This window comes from Mastigoproctus giganteus, chromosome 5 (assembly GCF_048544385.1).
Source record: "Mastigoproctus giganteus isolate SK-2022 chromosome 5, ASM4854438v1, whole genome shotgun sequence".
Taxonomy (NCBI): domain Eukaryota; kingdom Metazoa; phylum Arthropoda; class Arachnida; order Uropygi; family Thelyphonidae; genus Mastigoproctus; species Mastigoproctus giganteus.
Genome location: NC_143579.1, coordinates 145,227,530 through 145,252,669, shown reverse-complemented (window position 1 = coordinate 145,252,669; position 25,140 = coordinate 145,227,530). Strand labels below are relative to the sequence as shown.

Genomic DNA, 25,140 nt, shown 5'->3' with positions numbered 1-25,140 from the left:
CAGTGCAATACCACCACTTTGCTTATTAGAGGCTTGACGTGGTGGAACCCATGTTAATCTCTAGAGCCAAGTTCTGGTCAACCCTTCTCCATCTCTTCTATCATGCAGTATGATTGATGACTTTTGAGGTTATGATGAACATCGTGGCGAGATCCAATATTCCATACATTTCGAGGGTACAGCTCTAAAACGGTGTTTGCAGCCAGGCGGCTAGTTAGTACATCAGACCGAACCTCCAGGAGGCTTCTGGATCAGTTAGTGTTTAATCTTGCTACCTCTACTCTGCCAGGTAGTGACTGGAGGAAGTCCGAGTAGTGTGTATGCATGGGGGCATTGTCGAGACCACATTATGTCTAGGATCTGGGTATATTCTTACCATTTGTACGCCATATCCAAAAATTTTATTACTTCATACAGCATGTCCCATGCACTTTTTCTTACTATTGAATACACCATGAATTGTCAAACTAATAGAGCAAGCTTATCTGCGAAAAGATCTAAACCTCCCAAGCACTTCCTAATTCATTTCACAAATATACGTGGTCTCAATTCTAATCTCAACGATGTCCATTTCCACTTGCAGTTTGCCAAACAGACTCTGAGATTCTGCCATAACTGACAGAATCTCAGTTATTGGCTGATTCAACTATTGCTCATCTCAGATGCCCAAATTATTCATTGTATGATTCCTTTAGCCTCAAAGGTGGTACTCATGCATATATTCATTCTGATATTCCCTGTCAGAGACTTGGCAATTTGGAATCTCCTCTCATCGATCTTCTCTGGCTTAAAATATCTCTACCTCATTGTGTCAAATTCATCTGTTGTCTCTACCGTTCTCCTAACTCCACTAATCACTTGGAGCTCTTTGACTTCCTCTCTTTGCAACTTGACTTTCTCCAGTCCAACTTTCCTAAGAGTGAGATAATTTTCCTTGGTGATTCTAATGTTCACAACTCTGCCAGGGGCAAAGGTTGATGACATTGTAGAGTGGATATCATCTTTTAAGGGCACAAAAGGTGATGTTGTTGTACATGTTGGCACTAATGATATTAAGAGTAGGAAACCGGCAGAATTACTTAACAAGTACAGGTCACTGTTGAAAAAAAGCCAAGAATTAGGGTTGAATTTGAAAGTGTCTGCAATTCTGCCCAGACACGATAGGAGGGAGTATATAATGAGAGCCCTGTCGATCAATTCGGCCCTGGAAAGATTGTGCAAGGCTCAAGGGGTAGAATTTTTTTCAGCCTGGTCTGTACTTGTTAACAGGAGAGACTGCTTCTACAGGGATGGGATACACTTAAATAGAAAGGGTGCAAGAATGTTTGCTGATGCTATCGAGGCAGTGTTAGGTGTGTCGGAAAACTGCTAGATTGGGGTGGATACAAGGACTAATAGATTAACAGTAGCCACTGGCAGAGGTGAAAGTGATTCTTGCACTGCTTCTATTGGAATGGGCCGCAGCCTGGAAAATAAGATGCAGGATATTTCAGAGACTGCTGGGAATCATTGGGGTACAAGTAAACACATGGGTTGTGTTAGGGTAGCTAAGAAAAAGAACAGGTGCATGTATACTTGCATGTACACCAATGCTAGGAGTTTAGTAAATAAATTTGATGAATTTGAGGTATTGCTCAAAACATCACCAATTCAGATATTGTGGGGATTTCAGAGGTGTGGTGTCACACAGATATAAGGAATGCAGAACTGGAATTTGGGGAGTACAATGTCTACAGAAGGGATAGACAGGATAGGAAGGGAGGAGGGGTTATGCTATTAGTTAAGAAATACACAAAATCCAAGGAAGTGAAGCCAGTCGACATTGCTGGACAGTGCAGTGTCGAGTCAGTTTGGTGTGACATAAGCATTGGGAGATCAAAATTGAGAGTAGGAGTGTGCTATAGGCCTAATGACTCTGATGAGTATAATAAGAAATTGTACAGGGAAATAGAGTGGGCCAGTAAATCAGAAGGTCTTATAATGGGGGATTTTAATTTCCCAGATATTGACTGGAATTTGGGGGCTGGTCACTCACACACTAGCAAGGGTTTTGTGAATTTATTGGATGATTGTTTTCTACATCAGCATGTACGGGAGGCAACAAGAGGGTGTAATACTCTTGATTTGATTATCAGTAGTGATTCTTCATGCATTAAGAATCTGCAGGTAAATGAAGCACTAGGTAGCAGTGATCACAGTGTGCTGAAGTGGGATTTACTCAAAGAGGTAACTACTATTAGGGGTAAAGGGAAGGGTTATTGCTTTCGTAAAGGCCACTACGATGGACTGAGACAGTATTTAAATTCTATACAGTGGGACCAACTGATGATGATGTTACCAACAGCAAATTCAAAATTGGAAGCATTCAAAGAACTTATCTTGGAAGCCACTAGGCTTTACATACCAACTAAGAAATATTGTTCAAGTTTTAGGCCTAAACCTTGAACAATATTTCAAGGATGTCAGATGAACTAATGAGACATATGGCCGAGAAGAAAAATGCATGGGATACATACAAATTAACACGTGACACAGTAGCCTATGATAGATACAAGTTGATCTGTAACCAAGTTACAAAGGAGGTTAGTCAGGCGAAGGCAGATTATTAGAAATCTTTGGCAAGGGATGCAAAGAAAAACAGCAAGGAGTTCTTTACTTATGTAAACTCTAGAAGGAAGGGGATGAATCAGATTGGTCCACTTGATATCGATGGGTCAACTGTTGATGATCCTACTCAGGTAGCTAACAAACTAAATGAATATTTTGCATCGACATTCACACATGAGGAGTTATTCAGTGAGGGGAATGCCAGAGCTGTATTCAACTCTGGCAGTAAGCTAGAGAATCTTGTAATAACTGAGAGTAAAGTGGAGGAGAAATTGTTGAAGATAAATACAAGAAAGGCACCTGGGGTGGATGGGATCTATCCAGTTATATTAAAGGAGGCAGCAAAGGAAGTGAGCAAACCCTTAGCCATAATTATGAGAGCTTCCTTGGACTCAGGGGAAGTACCCATGGACTGGAGATGTGCAAATGTGACCCCAATTCACAAAGGAGGATCAAAGGGCGACACAAGTAATTATAGGCCTGTGAGTTTAACTTCTGTTCCCGGAAAATTAATGGAGGCACTGGTTAAAGAAGCACTGGCAAATGAAGTTGAACATTGACAAATGTAAAGTACTACATATGGGAAACAGCAACCCCAGAGTAACGTATCAACTCTGTGGTACTACACTGACAGTGGTAGAGAATGAAAGGGACCTTGTGGTGGTTGTGCAGGCAGATATGAAGTTTTCTGAGCAGTGCAGACGGGCTGCAAGAGTAGCTCATGGTGTATTGTCAATGAAATATAGGAATTTTTCTAGCAGTGATAAGGAGGTGATTATTCCCTTGTATAAGGCAATAGTCAGGCCACACCACAGTACTGTATACAGGTCTGAAGGCCTCATTTCAAGAAGGATGTAGAGCTGCTGGAACGAGTACAGAGAAGGGCAACAAGATTGGTGAATGGAACAAAGGGGTGCTCTTACGAAGAAAGGCTTAAGTTTTGCAAATTACAGTCTTGTGACTAGGCACCAGCGAGGTGATCTGATAGAGGTGTATAAAGCCTTGAATGGTTTGAGCATGCTCAATGCTGATGGGATTCTTCCTCTTGCTCAGAATAATCACCTAAGAAGGCATAAATTCAAATTGAGGAAAGACAGATGTAGGATAGATGTGAGGAAATTTGCCTTTAGCCAGCAGGTGGTTGGTTGGTGGAACAGACTTCCATCCCTTGTCGTGGAAGTTGATAGCCTAAATAAGTTTAAGGCTCAGCTGGAAAAGTATTTCGAACGAACAGAGGGGTGAAGTGGAAGTGGTTATTTTTTATTTATTTATTTTTATTTTTTGGCTGATGCTGCATAAGCTTGCTTTCTTGCATCAAATGCCTCTACTGATGCTAATGTTAACTCCAGCTGGCTTCAATTTTCTAGTCACACCGACCCAGCTGGTCGAGATGTTGAGGCTTTTGAAATTACTAATGACCTTGCACAAATTGTTCATTTACCTACAAGAATACCAGACAATCCTAATCATACAGCCAACACTCGTGATCTGTTTCTCACAAACAACCCTTCTAAGTACACAGTCGAAGTGAGAGCTCGTTTAGGCACTTCAGATCACAACTGGGTGATTGTCTCTTCTCCAATGGAACCTTTATCACATGGCTATTCCCAACCTCGTGTTGTTTGTCATTACAAGAATGCAAAATGGGATGACCTGCGAGTCTTTTTTTCTTCTTTTCCTTGATCGGAGTACTGTTTCAAAACGTCTCATGTCAGCACTTGCTCAGATCGTGTCAGTGAAATTATTCTTGCTGTATGAATGGAATGCATATCATTTGCAGGAATGGTATCCTTTATCCCACACTCCACTTTAAAATCTCGTCCTTTATCTAAACCTTTGTTTTCCAATAAATGTGCTAAGGCTGTTCGAGAGAAGAATGATGCATATCGTAATTGGCTTGTTTCTAATTCTTCAGTTTCATTTTCTGCCTACACCAAAGCTCGCAACAATTGTAAAGCAGTTATTAATTAGTCTGAACTAGAGTTTGAACAGGCTAAGAGTAGAAATTTTGATTCTTGCCCTAATGGTAGCCAAGCATTCTGGTCTCTTGCCAAAGCTTTTACCCATCTCTGCTCCCACCTCTGTCAGAATCAGATGGTTCTGTTGTCACTTCAGCGAAGGATAAAGCTGACCTGCTAGTATCCCATTTTTTCCTTCCAAATCATGTATTAATGATCTTGGTAAAACACCTCCCACCATTCCCAACGTGCTCCATTCATTGCCTCCTGTGGTCTTCCGTCAATACGATGTCGGAAAGATTTTGATGAACGTTGATGCTAAGAAAGCTCCAGGTCCCAATGGTATTTGTCCACTTGTTCTCGAAACCTGTGCTCCTGAACTTACTCCTATTCTTTGCTGTTTTTTTTCACTTTCTTATTCCAAAGGTATTTTTCCTTCTGCTTGGAAATTTGCTCATATCCAGCCAGTTCCTAAAAAGGGTGACAAATCCCTCCCATTCAATTATCGTCCCATTGCAATTACTTCTACTCTTTCTAAAGTAATGGGGGAAATCAATTAACCGCCAACTCTTAAACTACCTAGAAACCTTCCGTCTGATCAAAGATTGCCAGTATGGATTCCATCAGTTTCGATCCACAACTTGTGTTTTATGTTACCCATTTTATGGACTAATTCAATGAAAAGGTTCGGTGAAACACAAGTAGTTGCTCTTGACATCTCAAAGGCTTTTGATCGTGTTTGGCATAAAGGTCTTCTAAACAAGCTTCCATCTTATGGTTTTCCAACTGTGTTTTGTAATTGGTTATTCAGTTTTCTCTCTGATCGCTCATTGAAGGTTATGGTAGATAGCCCTCTGTCTTCTAACTTCTCTACTAATGCCAGTGGCCCCCAAGGTTCAGTTCTTTCCCCACTCTTTTCCTCTTGTATATTAATGACCTTCTTCCATTGACTGGAAATCCTATCCATAGTTTTGTCGATGGTAGCACATTGCATTCCACTTTCCATTTTGAGAAACCTTGCCCTGCTCAGTCAGCTTCAACTTCACGAAAATCTGCTACCAAATCCTTGAATGCCAATCTTCAGGTAATGCTCCAGTGGGACAAAGACAACTTATTTGATTTCAACTGTTCTAAAACTCAGTCTTGTCTTATATCTCACAAAAAGGATTCTTCTGCTCCTATGCTTATCTTTAGTGACACTCCGATTTCTAAGCAAAATGATATCTCTCTTTTGGGGATTACCTTGACTTCTAATCTCTCGTGGCACAAGCATATTACAAATATTGCTTCCTCTGCATCTAAAAAAACTTGGTTTTCTCTTTCACTCTCGGCGTTACTTTTCTTCCAAACAGCTGCTCACTCTGTATAAATCGCAAATCCGCCCTACCATGGAGTATTGTTCCCACATCTGGAGTGGTGCCCTCAAAACCTCTCTCAGGCTTCTTGATTCCATTCAGAAGAGGGCAGTTAGGTTAATTAATGATAGGGCGGATTTGCGATTTATATAGAGTGAGCAGATACTTCCATGGGCACTGTTTTTCTGAATTGGCTTCTATAATTCCTGCTCTCTCTCTCTTTCAAAACGGTGCAAACACATGCCACCACCAGCCAACATCCATTTACTGTCCAACTTCCAACTCGCAAAACCAACTTTTCATATTCCTCGTTTATTCATTCAACTGCCGTTTCCTGGAACAACCTTCCTTCATAGGTATTTCCTGAAAATTACAGTCTACAGAAGTTCAAGTCCGATGTCAACAAATATCTTCTTCGTCTTCTCAACCTCCAACCCAAGCACGGTACTAAGTATTATAGGTTCTAATACCTCTCGTGTTTGGGGTTTACATTAAAAAAAAAAAAAAGTTAAGCCCTACTTCATAAATTCTTCTTGATATTTTCTATTCTTTTTCACTCCTTTTGATTTGGAATATGATCGCTCTCTACCAGAAATTGGTAGTTGCCCTCTACTTGAAATAATGTTAGTATTGTGAATATATAAATTTTCGTAATATATTTCTTACCCTTTTTTAGCTTCTGAGGTATCTGTAGCAACATTATTGTCGTCACGTCCATTTTGTTCTGATTACCCAAGTGTCCATGGGAAAATACTGTATGTATTATTATTATTAGCCTTATTGTGCAAGGAAGCCTGAGGCTTATGCTACACCAGCCAAAAAAAAATTTCTGAGTTACCCTGAGAGAGAGAGAGAGAGAGAGAGAGAGTAGAAGGGAATCACCAAGAAAGAGAAGAATGATGATATCTCAGCACCCTGGGTGTGCCAAGCCCTTACTCACCAGATGTGAGCCTCTTGGGTTGTATATTGTTCAATATAAAAAGTAGCAGAAGAATGAAAAACATCCAAGTTGATGTGAAAGCACTAAATTACGAAGCAGAATAAAACATGCGTGCAGCAGACTTGCTATATAACCAGTGGCAGTGTGTGACTCTGCTTCTTAAACTTACATTAAATTGCCTTGGTTATAAGATATGTCAACATAGATAGCAATAATAACTAATAATAAAACCCCTTCTAAATCTCCACAGCCCTCAACTTCCACGTTCTTATAAGCCGGAGAGTTAATTCTGGCAACAATGCTTGAAAGGTACAACTCGCTTACGGTTATGCCTATCTCCTCTCTTTTTTTGGAATTTTTCCTGCACATGAGATAAAAAATTGAATTATTCTATTTGTCAATCATTTCTTTTTTGCTTCTATCAAGTTCAGTGCACATAGTTGCGAGTGTGGAATTTCCCTAAATGCTTATTTAGGCAAATTCCGACTTCATAAAATTTGACTTACGTGGAGTTAAGTTAATCCTTACGTTAATTGGAGAGTGACTGTATTTGTATAATCAACGTAATTCAGGTGAATTATGTTGATTTTACAAATATTTAATTTTATTTATTTAATTATTCTGATTATACATATATGTAACTTTATTTATGTTGATTTGGAAATGTAAGCTTAATATTTGATCTAACTTTTTAGGGAGCAAATGTTGGAATGGATGGATACATTAAAATCCAAATTAAGGGACATAGGTGTGCTTCAGGTGAGTTTTTTATATATATATGTATATATACACACACACACATATATATAAAAATCTATGGCACTAATTTTTATCACATAATGAAGTTTATTATTTAATCATGCACCAGAAATTTAATTTTTTAAAATTGTGTTTAAAAATAACACTAGCCAACAAAAAATATTTTTTGTCATACCTCTGCAATGAAAATATGAGGAAATAAACGCTATAAAAAGTGTCTATTGTCTAAAAAGTGTCTCGATATAAAAAGTGTCTATTGCGTCTACATATAAAGATGCACCAACGTTTAATGTTAAAATTAAAGGGATGTATACATATAATTCAAGTTTGTAATCCAAGTGTATAACAATATTATATGTTCTCTATAACTCATTTAACTTTGGAAAAAATATCAAAAATCATGGCAAAATAATTAAATTTCAATAATATATAATCGGCATTCTTCTAATTTTCCTTAAAAATGTTTGCTACTAAGGGATTTTCTCTTGTATTCCTGCTTACTCTCCCTCACAAATAACCAGCAGTAATTCCCCATTGTTACAGGATCCAGCAACCCTGGTACCACTTTTCCATCATGGAAATATCTTGATGAAACCTCTCCCCGTGTTCACCCCTCACATCTCCCAGATTTTCTGGTTAAAATTCTAGATGGGAATGAAGAAAATGAATTTTCTTCATTCCCATCTAGACATTCAACAGCCCATGTTTTTGTAGCACTCGAGTAAATTAGACTAACATTTCATAGCTTTCTTCTTTCCTATTACTCAAAAAAACTACAGCCTTAAATGTTTGGAACACTGCAATTTATCTTCCTTTAACTGAGTTTTAAATACATCATCTTTGAGGAGTTTCCTAATTTGGGGTCCTACGAAAATTACTTCCTTAAGTTTGAAATATGTTAAATTAGGACACATTTCTCAAGTATGCAAATCTGTTGCCTTCTTTATCTAGTCCCTTCACAAAATTTTTCATCAATCTAAGTTTGATGTGGAAGGGTGGAAGAAGAACCTTGTTTGATTGCACTAAAGGAATATATTTTACATTACATTGTCGTGGTATTAACTCATCCCGCTTGTCCCAATGTTTCACAAAATAATGTTCTTGTATTACACAGCTGTCCCACAAACACAAAAAAACAATATTTTGTGAAATCCCCCTGCAAACTAAGAAGCAAACTTATAACTTTAAGATCACTGCATATATGTTCCAACTATAATCCTGGTATTTTTTAGCATGTAGAAGCTTAGACATGCTTTTATGACTTTCTTTAAGTCCAACTGAATGAAACACAGAAACTGATGAAAATACGTTGCCATTATGAAGCAAAACTTATTTTAAACTTAATTTTGAGGCATCTATGAATACATGCTGGAAGTCATCATTGAACAAGTAAATACATGGGTTGTTGTTATTTAGTTTTTAGGAGCATTAGCAACTAAGGCCATATTGCTCCGGGGGGATATGCGGTGGTCAATTCTCTGACCTTTCCGTATCCTCCGTATTTGGTGGTCATGGACTCGAACCCCGGTCTAATCAAGAAGCGTGTGCTACGCACTGCTGCTCCTGCCCACCTGGCTACGGAGGCGCCTACATGGGTTGTGTTAGAGTAACTAAGAGTAAAAATAGGCGTATGTATACTTGCATGTACACCAATGCTAGGAGTATAGTTAATAAATTATTTGAATTTGAAGTGCTAGTCAAGACATAACAGGCGGATATTGTTGGGATGTCAGAGACATGGAGGAATTGTAATTTGGGGAGTGTAATGTGTACAGAAAGGATAGACAGGACAGGAAGGGAAGAGGGTTTATGCTGTTAATTAAGAAACACATAAAATCTAAGGAAATGCATCCAGTTGACATTGGTGGACAGTGCAGTGTTGAGTCAGTTGTGGTGTCACATAAGCACTGGAAAAGGGAGAATGAGACTAGGTGTGTGCTATAGGCATAATGAATCTGATGAGTATAACGAGCAATTGTGCAGAGAAATAGAGTGGGCTAGTAAATTATAGTCTCATTATAGGGGATTGACTGGAACTTGTGGGTTGGTCACTCGTACACTAGCAAGACATTTGTGGATTTATTGAATGAATATTTTCTACAGCAACATGTTTGAGGGGCAACCAGATGGAGTAATACTCTTGATCTGGTTATCAACAGTGATTCTTCATGCGTTAGGAATCTGCAGATAAAGGAATCACTAGCTGGGATTGATCACAGTATACTGATGTGGGAATTACTTAAAGATGTAACTACCATCAGGGGTAGGGGGAAGAGTTTTTGCTTTCGTAAAGGTGACAACAGTAGTCTTAGAGATTTTTTAAATTCTATACAGTGGGATCAACTGATGATGTTACCAACAGTGAATTCTAAATGGGGGAAGCCTTCAGGGACTTAAATCTTGGAGGGTACTAGGCTTTTCATACCACAAAGAAAAACTGTTCAAGATTTAGGCCTAAATGGATGTCAGATGGATTAATGAGGATCATGGCAGAGAAAAGAAATGCATGGGATGCATATAAATTATCAGGCGACACAGAAGCCTATGGCAGATGTATGGTAGTCTGTAATCAAGTCACAAAGAAGGTTAAGCAGGTGAAGGTGGATTACAAGAAATCTTTGGCGAAGAATGCAAAGAAAAATAGCAAAGACTTCTTTTCTTATGTAGAACTCTAGAAGGAAAGGTATGAATCAGATTGGTCCACTTAACATAGATGGTTTGACTATTGTAGATTGTGCTCAGGTAGCTGATAAGTTGAATGAGTATATTGCATCTAAATTCACACATGGGGAGTTATTCAAGGAGAGGAATGCCAGAAGTTTATCAAACTCTACCAGGGAATGAAGTGATTTTGTAATAACTGAAAACAAAGTGGATGAGAAATTGTTGAAGTTAAACTTCAGGAAGGCACCTGGGATGGATGGGACCTATCAAGTTATATTAAAGGAGGCAGCAATGGAAGTAAACAAACCCTTAGCCATAATTAGGAAAGCTTCCTTGGACTCAAGGAAGGCCCCCATTGAATGGTTACTTGGTTTTTAGGAGCATTAGCAACTAAGGCCATATTGCTCCGGGATATCCGGTGGTCATTCCCTTGACCTTTCCGCATCCTCCGTATTTGGTGGTGACGGGCTCGAACCCCGGTCTAATCAAGAAGCGTGTGCTACGCACTGCTGCTCCTTCCCACCTGGCTACGGAGACGCCCCCATTGAATGGAGGTGTGGAAATATGTCACCAATTCACAAAGGGGGATCAAAAGGTGACATGAGTAATTACAGAACTGTTAGTCTAACTTCTCTTCCAGGGAAAATAATGGAGTCACTGGTTGAGGAAGCGATGCAGGATCATCTAGACAAGACTGCAGTTATAGTTCAAACACAGCATGGGTTTGTTAAGTAGAAGTTTTGTCTGACCAATTTGATTAGATACTATGATGTGATCATAAAGGAATTGAATGCAAAGAATAATTTTGATGTCATATACAGTGAAACTTCCCTTTAACTGACAGCCATGGGGAACGAAAATTTGTCCGTTAGAGAGAAGTGTCCGCTAACAAGAAGTCTGAGGGAGAAAAAAAAAAGAAAGAAAGAAAAATCATTAAACATTTAATGTAAAATTAAATTAAAATATATGCAGATTTTGAACAATATTTTTGTAAATAATATACATACAATTGTGCTATGCATATTATGACTTTATCTTAAGAAAAATACATACAGTAATCACTTATTTTCTTCTGCACCTTCTTCCGGTTGATAATTTTGTTTTCAACATTTGTTTGGAGTGAAGAAACCACCGAAAGTCCTTCAGTATCTTCTTTAGCGGCAAAAAACATTTTTAAACGATTGATTTGTATGAGTGCTTCTTCTATTTTTATCGGTGGTTAGTCGTTAATATATTCTTCGACAGAATGACCTCTTTCCATTTCTTCATCCTCATGAGGAACTTCTTCAACAATATCGATGATAATGTCTTTGATATCTAGAGCACCATCTTCTGTAGTGAGGTTCGAGTCTATATCTTTGTAGCCAGGGTCATTTGTAGCTGAAGTATCGTATATTATCAATAGATGTTGAAGTTCTTGTTCTTCTTGGTGCTCCACATTGCTGTTCACATCTTCAATTTTTGCGTTTGAGAAGCCAGACTTTAAAAAACAGTTCACGAAAGTTTGTTTTCTAATTGTGTTTATTGAAGAGGAAATCCATTGAATCGCATCTAGGATGCTGATTTTCTTTGCAAGGTCACTCGCACATGTTACATTGTTCATGTTTCCAATGAGATGTCTTAAAACACGTTTTGTGTAGTGAAGTTTAAAATATTTTATTATCCCTTGATCCAAGGGCTGACACTGCAGATGTGTTTGGTGGCAGAAAAATGACTTGAATGTTGGACAATTCAATGTGCGGGTGAGATGCAGCATTATCCATGAAAAGAATAATTTTTCTGTTTTGACGAATCATGTTTTGGTTAAAGTGACTTATCCATTCGCTCATGATATCTTGTCATCCACGCTTTTTTATTAGACTTCCAGTCAACATTCAAAAGATTCAACTTTATGCCCTTGAAACAATGAGGATTTTGTGGTTTTCCTATAAAAAGAGGTTGTTCAAATCTCCCAGCATATTTGTACACAATAGTACAATCAAGCGTTCCTTAGAAATTTTTCCGCCCTGGCACTTTTCGTTTTTTTGACTCATTGTTTTTTCAGAAAGAGCTTTAAAATACAACCCTGTTTCGTCACAGCTGTAAATATCCTTAGCTTCAAAATCACGACATAAATATTCCAATTTGACGGTCCACTCTGTTACAACCCCAGTATCAACAGATCCACCTTCACCACTTACGGTTTTCCAAGAAATTTTATGCCGAGTTTTGAACTTGTCTAGCCATCCCACAGAAGCTTTGAACTCATTTACTCCATTAGATTTCACAACCTCCAAAGCCTTTTCCCTAATAATAGGCCCATTAATGGGAATTTTTTTAGCATGTGCGCGACAAAACCACTCATATGTAACATTGTCAGTTTGAAGTCCAACAGTTTTCGGGAATGATTTTTGAACGTGATCATTTCCGTGTTGCCAAAATTGTTTGAGCAGTTCATTTTTTTTCTTTAGGATGTCTCTTACCTGCGACTTCCCAATTTTGAATTTTGCAGCGAGATTGTGAACACTATTTTTTTGCCGATCATACGCATTAATGAGTTTGACTTTATCTTTTAAAGTTAAATGTTTACGAGAAGACATTGTGCTCTTCACACGACACTGAACAAAACTGAAACTCAAAAGACGAAAGGCCAACCAAATCCCCCCCCCCCCCCCCCCGCACACACCGAATTCATCAGAAGTTTTACACATGCCTTAAAATTCTTGAAAAAGGGTTTAGAACCACGACATGAACCTTGATAAAATTCAGAGAATCGGAAAGAGAAAATAAACACACGATTGAGGCAAAACGGGGAAGAAAAGTTGCTAGAAAAAGGGCCGTGAGCTCTCCCGCAGTCCATTATGGGGAGATCAAATTAAGTGCTAATCTAAACGAAACAGTGTAGATTGCCTGTCCACGTCCGTTACAGAGAATGTCCGCTAGACAGAAGCTGCAAAAACGTTAAAACCAATAGAGGAGAGTTGGGGAATTTGAAAATGTCCGTTGTAGAGTGATGTCCGTTAGGAGAAGTTTCACTGTACTTGGATTTAGAAAAGCTTTTGATACTGTGGCACATGGACGACTACTGAACAAATTGGAGCTGTATGGCATTAACGGAAAGTTTCTACAATGGATAAATGGATGGTTGAGTGGTTGAAGATAGAGAGTGGTAATAAATGGACACTGCTCTTCGTGGACTAGTGTTATTAGTGAAGTTCCCAGTGGTCCGTGTTGGGCCCATTGTTGTTTTCTGTATTTATCAATGCTATTCATTATGTCAGGCCTAATGTTGAAGTTTGCAGACAATATGAAGTATTGTCTGCAAACTTGGTAGGGTTGTTAATGACAGTAAGAACAGTATGCTACTGCAACAGGATTTAGAAAAGTTCAGGAGATGGTCTGAGAGGTGGCAACAAGTTTAACATTGACAAAAAATGTAAAGTACTGCATATGGGTAGCAGTAACCCCAGAGTAACGTATCAACTGGGTGGTACTACACTGAGGGTAGTGGAGAATGAAACTGACTTGGAGGGTAATTGTGCAGTCAGATATGAAGTTTTCTGAGCAATGTAAAAAGACTTCAAAAGTAGCTCATGATGTCTTGTCAATGATATATAGGAATTTTTTTTTAGCTGAGATAAGGGGATGATTCTCCCCTTGTGTCAGGCAATGGTCAGGCCACACCTTGAGTACCGTATACAGGCGTGGAGACCTCATTTTAGGAAAGATGTCGAGCTGTTGGAACAAGTACAGAGAATGGCACTGGGTCTGGTGAGTGGAACAAAGGGTTGGTGTTACCATGAAAGGCTTAAGTTCTGCAAATTGCAGCTTCTGGAGAATTGGCACCTGCAAGGTGAGGTGTGTAAGGCCTTGAAATGGTTGAGCAAGCTCAGTGCTAATGGGATTCTTCCTCTTGTCAGATTACTCACCTGAGGGGGCATAAATTCAAATTGAGGAAAGACAATTGTGGAATAGATGTGCGGAAATTCTATTTTATCCTGTGGGTGTAAAATGACCTGTTAGGTTCGCGGTTACTGCTGTAACCGCGAACCTAACAGGTCACCTTGTTCTTTTGTCAGATTTAAGTCTTGAATCAAATCAAACTTATCTTGTTTGATTAAATGTACCTCACTACCTTTACTTACTGTTTATTTTGGAGGATAGATTTATAACCCTGAGAACATATCACAATCAGTTAATACTTGGAAAACCCTGGTGCAGTCTACAAAAATCCTCACCAAAAATGCTAAGTGTGCTCTCTTCAAATTGTAAATTGCTGCATCAGAATTTGACCTAAGAACTATAGGTAGAAGTCTGATTATGTTTATCACAAGAAAAGTGAGGCCAGAATTGATTGCTAGAATTAAGAGAATTAGCTTATATCTGTTAAAATAAATCAGTATGTCATATGTGGTCAGTCAGATCAACTTGCCATTGAGTTTCCAAATATGTAAATAATAATGGGAACAGTTCCTTATGTATTTCATAAATTCTGAATAACCTTGAATATAACAGGCAATAGGTTGATTATTATTAATAACAAATCAAGTAGAATAGAACAAGCCGACCGGGCTAGCCAGGTGAGTAAAGGTTGTGGGTTCGAATCACGCCTTGGGCTTGGATCAGAGTAAATGCAAAAAACTTTGGGAGGTGCATTATGGCCACAGAAGCCAATGCACCAACAACTAACAAAAAAAAAAAAAAAAAAAAGAATAGAACAATGTGCTACATGGAAATACATTGCTGATGTAAAGAAATCTTTTCTCTTTTTTTTGTTCATGTGATGGAAACAATTCATAAGTGACAATAATATTAGCATTGGCAAAATGATGCAATTAATATTCCACTTAATTTTCATATTCCTTCTAATTATTTGTTCATTCCTACTTTAAATTTATTCAAACTACTTCCATAACACTAGGGTAGGTGAAGGTTTATTCCACTAGGCAATTCCTTCAGTCCCTCTGACTGAAGGAAAATTGATGTGAATCTGTTCTGTAGCCATCTTTTTTCACTTTAAATTTCTCTGTATGTCATCTGAAAATAGTAAAGATGCTATCAACATTCAGTTTAATCTCTTCAGGAATTATAAATTGTAAATTTATGTAAATTTAGATTTTGTGTGTTCCATTCAGTTCCAGAAAATTCTGGTTAAAGCATTCTCTGTTAAGCTACACATGGTACTACTTGGTAAACTATTCTTTTGTTGCTGTAACCACATACAGTACCTTGCACTTATCAACATTAAACCTCCTTTGCCCTTTTTCAGCTCATTTTCCCAGTTTGTCCAGATTTCCTTGTAGTAGCATACCATACCTACTTTGTATCATTGGCAATTTAATGTTAAACTTGAAGTACCTACATTAATATCATTGATAGATATTTGAAACAGTAAGTGGCCTAACACTAAACCCTATGGTACCTCACTCGTAACATTTGTCCATGAAGGATGACGGCTACTTATGACTTTCATCTGCTACCATTTAACCACACCTTTATCTAATATAGCACCTTACCCCCTAATGCCACATTGCTTAAATTTATACAACAAATGTACATGTGAGATAGTCTGAAGGTGTTACTGAAATCTAACCCCAGTAGTCGAACTTCATTAGCTACAATTTCGTAGTAGGTAATCAAGTTGGTCAGGCAAGATCTACAATTCTATGCTGTGATTGCCTTTTAGATCCATCTTATCAAGATGATCTCGCATTCCTTCTCTACTAATGATTCCATTATTTTTCCTGTTGCACCATTAAAATTTCAGAACTAATTATTTACTTCATGCTTTGGATCACTTTAGGAGAGGCATTTGTGTTCTAAAGGTTTGCTTACTACTTTTGCTGCTACTTTTAATATAATTGGATAAATTCTATCAGCTGTACATGCCTTATTTACTTTTAGATTCAAGGATTTCTCTTCCAACTCATTTTGATTACCAAAATAAAAATCATTCAACTACCCAATTAGAATTAGGTACACCTCTTGTATCTGTACCCCTAAAAACTTCATGCGTGAATGTAGTTACACAGTATTTATTCAATTTGTCAGCAAACTGAATTAATACTGTGTTAATTAGGGCAAGTGACCGTTAGCACTTCTGAGATTAGGGAATGTGGATTAGGGCAAGTGGGAGTAAACCATATGCCACTGCCTAACCTAGATACAAAGATGTACAATACAAAGATATACAGAAAGCTAGGCAATACATACAGAAAGAGGATATGCCTAACAAATGCAATGACTTTTTACAGTTTTTGTAGCCTGAGGCTTTTGTCCTGAACTTAATTCAGTCTAATTTACTTGCTGCACCATTTTTGCATTTCACATACAATGGATGTGTATCTTATCATTGGGTTGTTCAGGTTTTTACAATACCTACCCACCCATTGATAAGATTCCAGACAGTTGAAACCTGGAGCTAAATTGAGGTTGTAAATTTCAATTATATTATCTTCAAGAGTTAAAACCTGAGTTTGGATAGTGGCATCACTTTAAATAAAAAGTAATGTACCTCTCCATTGGAGCATTGGATTTTATTTAAAGTAAAGCATGCCTAACATGTATGCTTAAAAGATTTTAAAAACTCTGTAAGAGCATTGTACCTTTTAGAACAATTTCCCTTTCCTTTACCTTTGACAGTAATTATTTCTTTGAATGAATTTCACATAATTTTGAACACTCTCACATAATATTTCCTTTACTTGAAGATCATAATAAAGGATGAATTATTGCTATTAATCAGATCAAGAATATTGCTTTATTTTGTTGCCTCTCTATTTTGGTTTTGTAAAATGCGATCATCCACGAATCCAGCAGTTGTGCTGCATCTGAGTGTGTTCCTCACCCAGTTCTAATCAGTATATGGAAAGTTAAAACTGGCTGCGATGTGACATTGTGATTTGCCAGTCAAGTCTATTGGTCTGAATAGTTGTTTATTGTATTCATAACAGTTATTTTATAATATACTATTGTTCTCATTTTCTTTCCTCACTGCTTACGTTTGGTCCTCTGCAAATTTGTTCTAGATCTGAGCAATCCTGTCAACATTATCACGAGTTTGGGTAAGAATAGCCATTATGCAATAAACTGTGAAGTGATGTGATGAGGAAAGTACTGGTGTATGCCATTCTTGATAGCATTAAATACCAATTTGCTCAGACTACGCACCTGAGGGGGACATAAATTCAAATTGAGGAAAGACAGTTGTAGAATAGATGTGTGAAATTTACCTTTATTCAGAGGGTGGTCGATTGCTGGAGGAAACTTCCGTCTGTCATGGAAGTTTCCTCCGGCAGTCAACTGGTAAACTGGACAAACTTTTGAAGCAAATGAATAGGCAAAATGGGATTTTTTTTTTTTTTTTTTGCTGATGCTGTATATGCTTGCTTTCTTGCATCATATGCCTCTACTAATGCTAATGCTAACTTCCTAGTGCAGCTGATATCAGTCATATTCACATTGCTGAACCACTGATAATTGAACTCTGTGAAATATAAAAGCCTTTAAATTTCTTTACATGAAGGATTTTATCTGTATGTTAAATTGCATAATAACTATTGCTGGCTCGCAAAAACAACATAAATTGATAATTGTTTGCCCCTCCCTGAGTTATAAACATCAATTTATAACCATTTTGAATGCAAATGAAACTCCATAAATAAATAATATAATGTTGCCACAAATGAAGTCTTTGAATATTTATTTTTTCCCCAAACAATTAAAAAAAAAAATTGTACTGTGCTTTATCAGTGTTGAATAAGAAACTAATTACAAAATGCTCTCCAGATAAATTTTTGTTCTATTCGGATAAAAGCGGCATATTTCTGTTTAATTTTTTACACTTTATTCAACTTTTGCGATTCATTCTTTAAAATAATATTATAAGTAGTTCAGTATCTGTATTGTACCATTGTTGGAAATTATGCCATTCCTTGCAAAGTATAGACCATAGAGGTTTTAAAACAAATAATTAGCACTTAAGCCTGACAACTACTAGACTAACCTGTAAAATACTTAGGCATCAAGCTGCATTCGTTAGATGCTGGCAACCATGGTGATGTTTGGCAAGCACTGCTTATGTCACACCATACTGGCTCAGTATTACTCTGGTGGCCCTGTCTGCTGTTTTCACTGTCACGTCTGTCCTTTCTATACACATTTTAGTCACCATATTCAAGAAGATTAATTACTATATTCAAATTCTTCATCATTCTGTATCAGAGTTACACTGCATTTCTGATATTTCTGTAATGTTAGCATTTGATAGTTTTTTTACTCATACATCAGATTCATCGTATTTATTGACTACTGTACTCCTTGCATTATTGGATAGCAAGAATATATGCACCTATTTGTGTTCTTAATAACTCTAACACAGATCATATAATTGCTAGTTGCATGAGGCCCTCCTGCAAACTGTGATATCCCTCTGCTTTCCAGGCTACTGCATGTCCCATTAAAAGAATTCTGCATATGATTGCCTTTAAATTTTTAGTCTGGTATTGGGAGTGGTAAAAGGGGGTCTGGTGTAGCAAAATCATCAATACAAGAGTTAGAAGAAAAGGAGGATGCTAGCATGTCAGCTTTTTCTTTAGCAGAGATGGCAATAGAATCATCAGGTTTTACAGAGTTGGGAGCTAGGCAAAAGTTGCAGCTATTAGCTTTAGCAGAAAACCAGAATGCCTAACTATCATTTGGAGTTATCAGTTACCTTTAGAATGTAGCACTTTACTGATGAACTGTTTTCAGTACAAATGGTTTTGCAATCTATAAAATTGCACCGGTGGGCAGGAGCGGGAGTGCAGTAGCACACGCTCTTTGAGTAGACCGGGGTTCAAGCCCCTGACTGCTGAATACGGTCGATCTGCCAACCCGCATTGGACCAGCGTGGCAGATTATGGTCCATTTCCCTCAGCATGAATTGTTGAGGAGGCTTCCATCCTGCAGTGGGTTGATAATGGCTGCACTTTACTTTTTTTTTTACTCACAATATCATATTGGCTCTCTCTGATTACCATTCTCACATAACAGCAACTAAGGAAACATCTCAGTTACCTACTAGATCATATTCAGAAATTACTGACTGATCTAGTTAAGGAGATAAAAGTTTTAAAATTTTGTTTGGTCCCTATCAATGTTAGCTTACCTGGCAAAGTGAGTGCTGACCATGGAGCGAGCCAAATTCAATATGGCCTCTTTTAAAATTCCTCTCACTGACTACAAAATCCTTGGAATAAACCAAAGTATAATTCGCTGGCAAACCATATGGCAAAATCAAGAATCTTCTTTCTCCCTCAGATACACCTTTCTGTTTGAACTGTCATCACAATCTAACATAACCCCAGGGTCCTGAGCTGGTTATCATCATTCTCCTCTTTCTTGGTAATTCCTTTCTACTTCTCTCTCTCTCACTCTCAGGGTAACTTGGGAATTTTTTTTTTTTTTTTGGCTGGTGCAGCATAAACCCCAGGCTTCGTTGCACCATATGGCTAATAATAATAATAATAACATATATTAGTTGACTGTACTCTACAATATGGCAAACCAAGTTCTTAAGGCATGTAGTTCAAATAACTTCTACTTTGAAACAAATTTTAGATGATAGGTCTAGTATCAATGCTCTTTTCACTTTCCTAAAAAAAGGTACTGTGCTAGGTCAGAATATAATGCTGAGTCCTACATAATCCAAATATCTGACATTTAATAGCACATTACTCTCCACTTTTGTTTGATATAATGTCCTTTAATTTCCATTGCGCTGTAAAATCCTCTGATAACAACAATATTAGCATGCAAATACACCATCATGTACCCTCTCTATTAAAATTTGGGAAAGCCCCACCTACTGATTCTGTCGGTTGCACTAATGGCTCAAAGACAGAATCATCTGTGACATATGCTGCAGTCTTTGTGGATAGCACGGTATCTGAAAACATTCCCCATGAGTGCAATATATACAACAGAGTTGTACACTAAAGAACCCCTCAACGTGGGCACCTGTATGTGGTGAGGGAATTTCCAGTGATGTTGCTGTCCTCCAGATAGCATCGTTGGGATCCATCGCCCACAGCCTGGGTTCCAGGCTAACATTACGGGAATCTGGTGTGTTTGCCATGTGCTGCAACCCGGGGAAATTCAGAAATGGAGATCCTGGTGGTTGAGAGAACCAATTTCAACATACCACTTTGGCCCCTGCTTCGACAAGATGGGTGGTCCTGGAAGGCAGGGCCAGGATCAGTTGGTTAGTGGGTTTATCTGCAAGGATCGACCAGGTTAATTAGCATTATCATTAGTAGAGGCATACGATGCAAGAAAGCAAGCTTATGCAGCATCAGACAAAAAAAAAAAAAATGCTCTGATTTCACCCATCCGTTCTTTCCAAATACCTGTCCAGCTCAGCCTTAAATTTATTTAGGCTATCAACTTCCCAAAAAAAGATGGAATATCATTGAAGGATATCAAAGAAGGATATCATTGAGTTCCACAAATCAAGTATCTGTTGGCTAAAGCCAAACTTCTGCACATCTATACTACAACTGTCTTTCCTCAATTTGAATATTTGCCCTCTCAGGTGATTATTCTGAGCAAGAGGAAGAATCCCATCAGCACTGAGCATGCTCAAACCATTCAAGGCTTTATACACCTCAGTCAGATCACCTCGCAGGTACTTAGTCTCCAAACACTGTAATCTGCAAAACTTAAGCCTTTCTTCGTAAGAGCAACACTTTGTTCCATTCACTGATCTTGTTGCCCTTGTCTCTACTCATTCCAACAGCTCTACATCCTTCTTAAAACGAGGCCTCCAGACTTGTATACAGTACTCAAGGTGTGGCCTGACCATTGCCTTATACAAGGGGATAATCCTCCTTCTACCTGCTAGAAAAAATTCCTGTATATCATTGACAATACACCATGAGCTACTCTTGCACCCTGTCTGCACTGCTCAGAGAACTTCATATCTGCCTGCACAATTACCCCCAGGTCCTTTTCATTCTCTACCACTGTCAGTGTAGTACCACAGAGCTGATACGTTGCTCTGGGGTTAACTGCTTCCCATATGTAGTACTTTACATTTGTCAATGTTAAACTTCTTTTCCCACCTCTCAGCCCATCTGCTCAACTTTTCTAGATCCTGTTGCAGCAGCGTACTGTCATTAGCTTCATTAAACACCCTGCCAATCTTTGTATCGTCTGCAAACTTGGACATTAAGCCTGGTATACCATCATCAATATCATTTATAAATACGGAAAACAACAATGGACCCAACACTGAACCCTGAGGGACTCCACTAATAACATTAGTCTGCGAAGAGCAGTGTCCATTGATTACCACTGTGTCTTCTCCAACTCAACCATCCCTTTATTCACAACAGCAGTTTGCTTCAAATGCCGCACTGCTCAAATTTGTGCAGCAGTCTTCCGTGTGGAACAGTATCAAAAGCCTTTCTAAGATCCAAATATATGATATAAAAATTATTCCCTGCATCCAGTTCTTTTGTGACTGCATCATAGTATCCAATCAAATTGGTCAGGCAAGACTTCCCCTTAAAAAAACCATGCTGTGTCCCAGCTATAACCGAAGTCTTGTCTAGATGATCCTGCAGTGCTTCTTTAACCAGTGCCTCCATTAATTTTCCTGGAACAGAAGTTAAACTCACAGGTCTATAATTACTTGTGTCAGCCTTTGATCCTACTTTGTGAATTGGGATCACATTTGCACATCTCCAGTCCATGGGTACCTCTCCTGATTCCAAGGAAGCTCTCATGATTATGGCTAAGGGTTTGCTTACTTCCTTTGTTGCCTCCTTTAATATAACTGGATAGATGCCATCCACCTCAGGTGCCTTTCTTATGTTTACCTTCAACAATTTCTCCTCCACTTTCCTCTCAGTTATTACAAAATCATCTAGCTCACTGCCAGAGCATTGAGCTAGTTCACCTCTGGCATTCCCCTCCCTGAACAACTCCTGATGTGTGAATGTAGAGGCAAAATACTCATTTAGTTTGTTAGCCACCTGAGCAGGATCATCATCAGTTGAACCATCGATATCCAGTGGACCAAACTGATTCATCGCCTTCCTTCTAGAGTTAACATACTCAAAGAACTCTTTGCTGTTTTTCTTTGCATCCTTTGCCAAAGTTTTCTCATAGCCTGCCTTTGCCTGCCTAACCTCCTTTGTGACTTGGTTACAGACCAGCTTATTTCTATCGTAGCCTTCCATGTCACCATTAATTTATATGTATATGATACATTTTTCTTCTTTACCACATATCTCATTAGTTCATCTGACATCCATTTAGGCTTAAACCTTGAACAATATTTTCTAGTTGGTATGTAAAGCCTAGTAGCTTCCAAGATTAATTCTTTGAATGCTTCCCATTTTGAATTTGCTGTTGGTAACATCATCAGTTGGTCGTACCGTATAGAATTTTAAATACTGTCTCAGACCTCTGTAGTCACTTTTACGAAAGTAAAAACCCTTCCCTTTATCCTTGATGGTAGTCTCTTTGAGTAAATCCCACTTCAGCACACTGTGATCACTGCCACCTAGTGTTTCCTTTATCTACAGATTCTTAATGCATGAAGGGTCACTACTGATAATCAGATCAAGAGTATTACTTCCTCTAGTTGCCTCCCGAACATGCTGATATAGAAAACAATTATCCAGTAAATCCACAAAAGCCTTGCTAGTGTGTGAGTGACCAACCCACAAATTCCAGTCAGTATCTGGGAAATTAAAATCTCCCATTATAAGACTCTCTGATTTGCTGGCCCACTCAATTTCCCTGTACAATTTTTTATTATACTCATAAGAGTATAATAAAAAATATAAGGTCTATAACACACTACTACTCTCCCAGTGCTTATGTCATACCAAACTGACTTGACACTGCACTGGGCAGCAGTGTCGACTGGCTGCACTTCCTTGGAATTTGTGTTTCTTAACTAATAGCATAACCCCTCCTCCCTTCCTATCCTGTCTATCCTTCCTGTACATATTGTACTCCCCAAATTCCAGTTCTGCATTCCTTATATCTGTGTGACACCACATCTCTGATATCCCAACAATATCTGCCTTTGTTGTTTTGACCAACACCTCAAATTCATCAAATTTATTTACCAAACTCCTAGCATTGGTGTACACACAAGTATACATGCACCTGTACCTATTCTTAGCTACCCTAACACAACCCATGTGTTTCCTTGTACTGCAGTGACTCCCAGCAGTCTCTGAAATCCCCTGCATCTCTTTTTCCAGGCTGCTGCTCATTCCAATAGAAGCAGTGCAAGAATCGCTTTCACCTCTGCCAGCGACTACTGTTAATTTATTAGTACCTGTATCCCTCCATGCTATAGCAGTTTTCCAACCCATCTAACACTGCCTCAATAGTATCAGCAAATATTCTTGTACCCTTTCTATTTAAGTGTGTCCCATCACTGTAGAAGCAGTGTCTCCTGTTAATAAGCACCGACCAGGCCGAGAAAAATTCTATCCCTTGAGCCTTGCAAAATCTCTCCAGTGCCGAATTGATTGACAAAGCTCTCATCATATATGCCTTCTATCGTGTATGGGCAGAATTGCAGGCACTTTCAAATTCAAAACTTATTCATGGCTTTTTGTCATCAGTGACCTGTACTTATTAAGTAATTCTGCCGGTCCCCTACTCTTAATATCATTGGTGCCAACGTGTACAATTATATCACCTTTTGTGCCTTTAAAAGATGATATCCGCTCTACAACGTCATCAACCTTTGACCCTGGCAGACATACCCTGGTCCTGTTCCACCTATCCTTTTTACAAAGCATGTTCTCCGTTTCCCTGACAATAGAGTCACTGACAACCACTAGTTCCTGTGGGACCAGTGCATTCTGCTTTGGGGTTGCGTTGCCGCTGTGTTGCATGATGTTCCAAGTGCAAGCTCTGGCATTGATGTACGCAGCTGAGAGCTTGATGGGCCCCTCAATTTATATCTTTTGAGTGCATCCACCCTGTCCATCAAGCTCTCATATAAGCCCATAACAACGCTGAGTTGTCGTCTGATTTCCTTACACTCCTTACATCATGCATGCACAAAGAAATTCCAGTTGGCAATATTATGTCCCATACCTGATTGCTCCACAAACATCAAGCAAGCAGTGCATTTTAAAAGGCTGTGATTTAGAGGGCAACTCCCCCCCCCCCACCCCGGCACCTCCATAGCCAGGTGGGCAGGAGCAGCAGTGTATACCACACGATTCTTGATTAGACCAGGGTTCGAGCCCATGACTATCAAATATGGAAGATGCAGAAAGGTCAGGGAATGACAACCGCATATCCCCAGAGCAATATGGCCTTAGTTGCTAATGCTCCTGAAAACCAAATAACAAACAACTGCCCCCCCCTCCCCCTGAGCCACAGCACTCCCATTAGCTTGAGCTTTGCTGCTCTGGTCTGAGTCATGATATCGATTCAATTTCAGTACAAAATTGTAACCCTAAACTTATATCCCAAATGCAGTTATATATATATATATATATATATATATATATTATTTTTTTCAGTATCGAGTATTATCTCCGATTTTCGTTATATAACTTCTGTATCAAGTTATGTATGAATTAAAATATTACATTTGTAAAATCTAAGTTGTTATATGTATTTAGTTAAAAAAAAAGTACAATTTAATTGATAATGAAGTTTAACAAGATTAATAAACTTTACTGATTAATCGGTTATACTATACTAAGCAAACGCTATCTAGTACAGGATATAATGTATTGTTTAACAGTGGCGGCAAGTTACGAACAGTAAACCTATGGACACTACGTATTAATTAACTTCCAAAATCTCGGTATCTAAATTCAGAATAAACCAAGGATCTTGACTAGGTCTA

At 38.4% G+C, this 25,140-nt stretch overlaps 1 protein-coding gene across 4 annotated transcripts in view; it reads left to right on the top strand.

Moving 5' to 3' along the window:
- LOC150085748 (uncharacterized) overlaps positions 1-25,140 on the top strand; it is a 639,529-nt gene that overhangs the window by 241,023 nt on the left and 373,366 nt on the right. For all 4 annotated transcript variants that reach the window (XM_090374215.1, XM_090374216.1, XM_090374214.1 and 1 more), the window contains one exon: positions 7,556-7,619. In XM_090374215.1, coding sequence (XP_090230341.1) covers positions 7,556-7,619 — 64 coding nt within the window. The remainder of the gene's footprint in view (positions 1-7,555; positions 7,620-25,140) is intronic.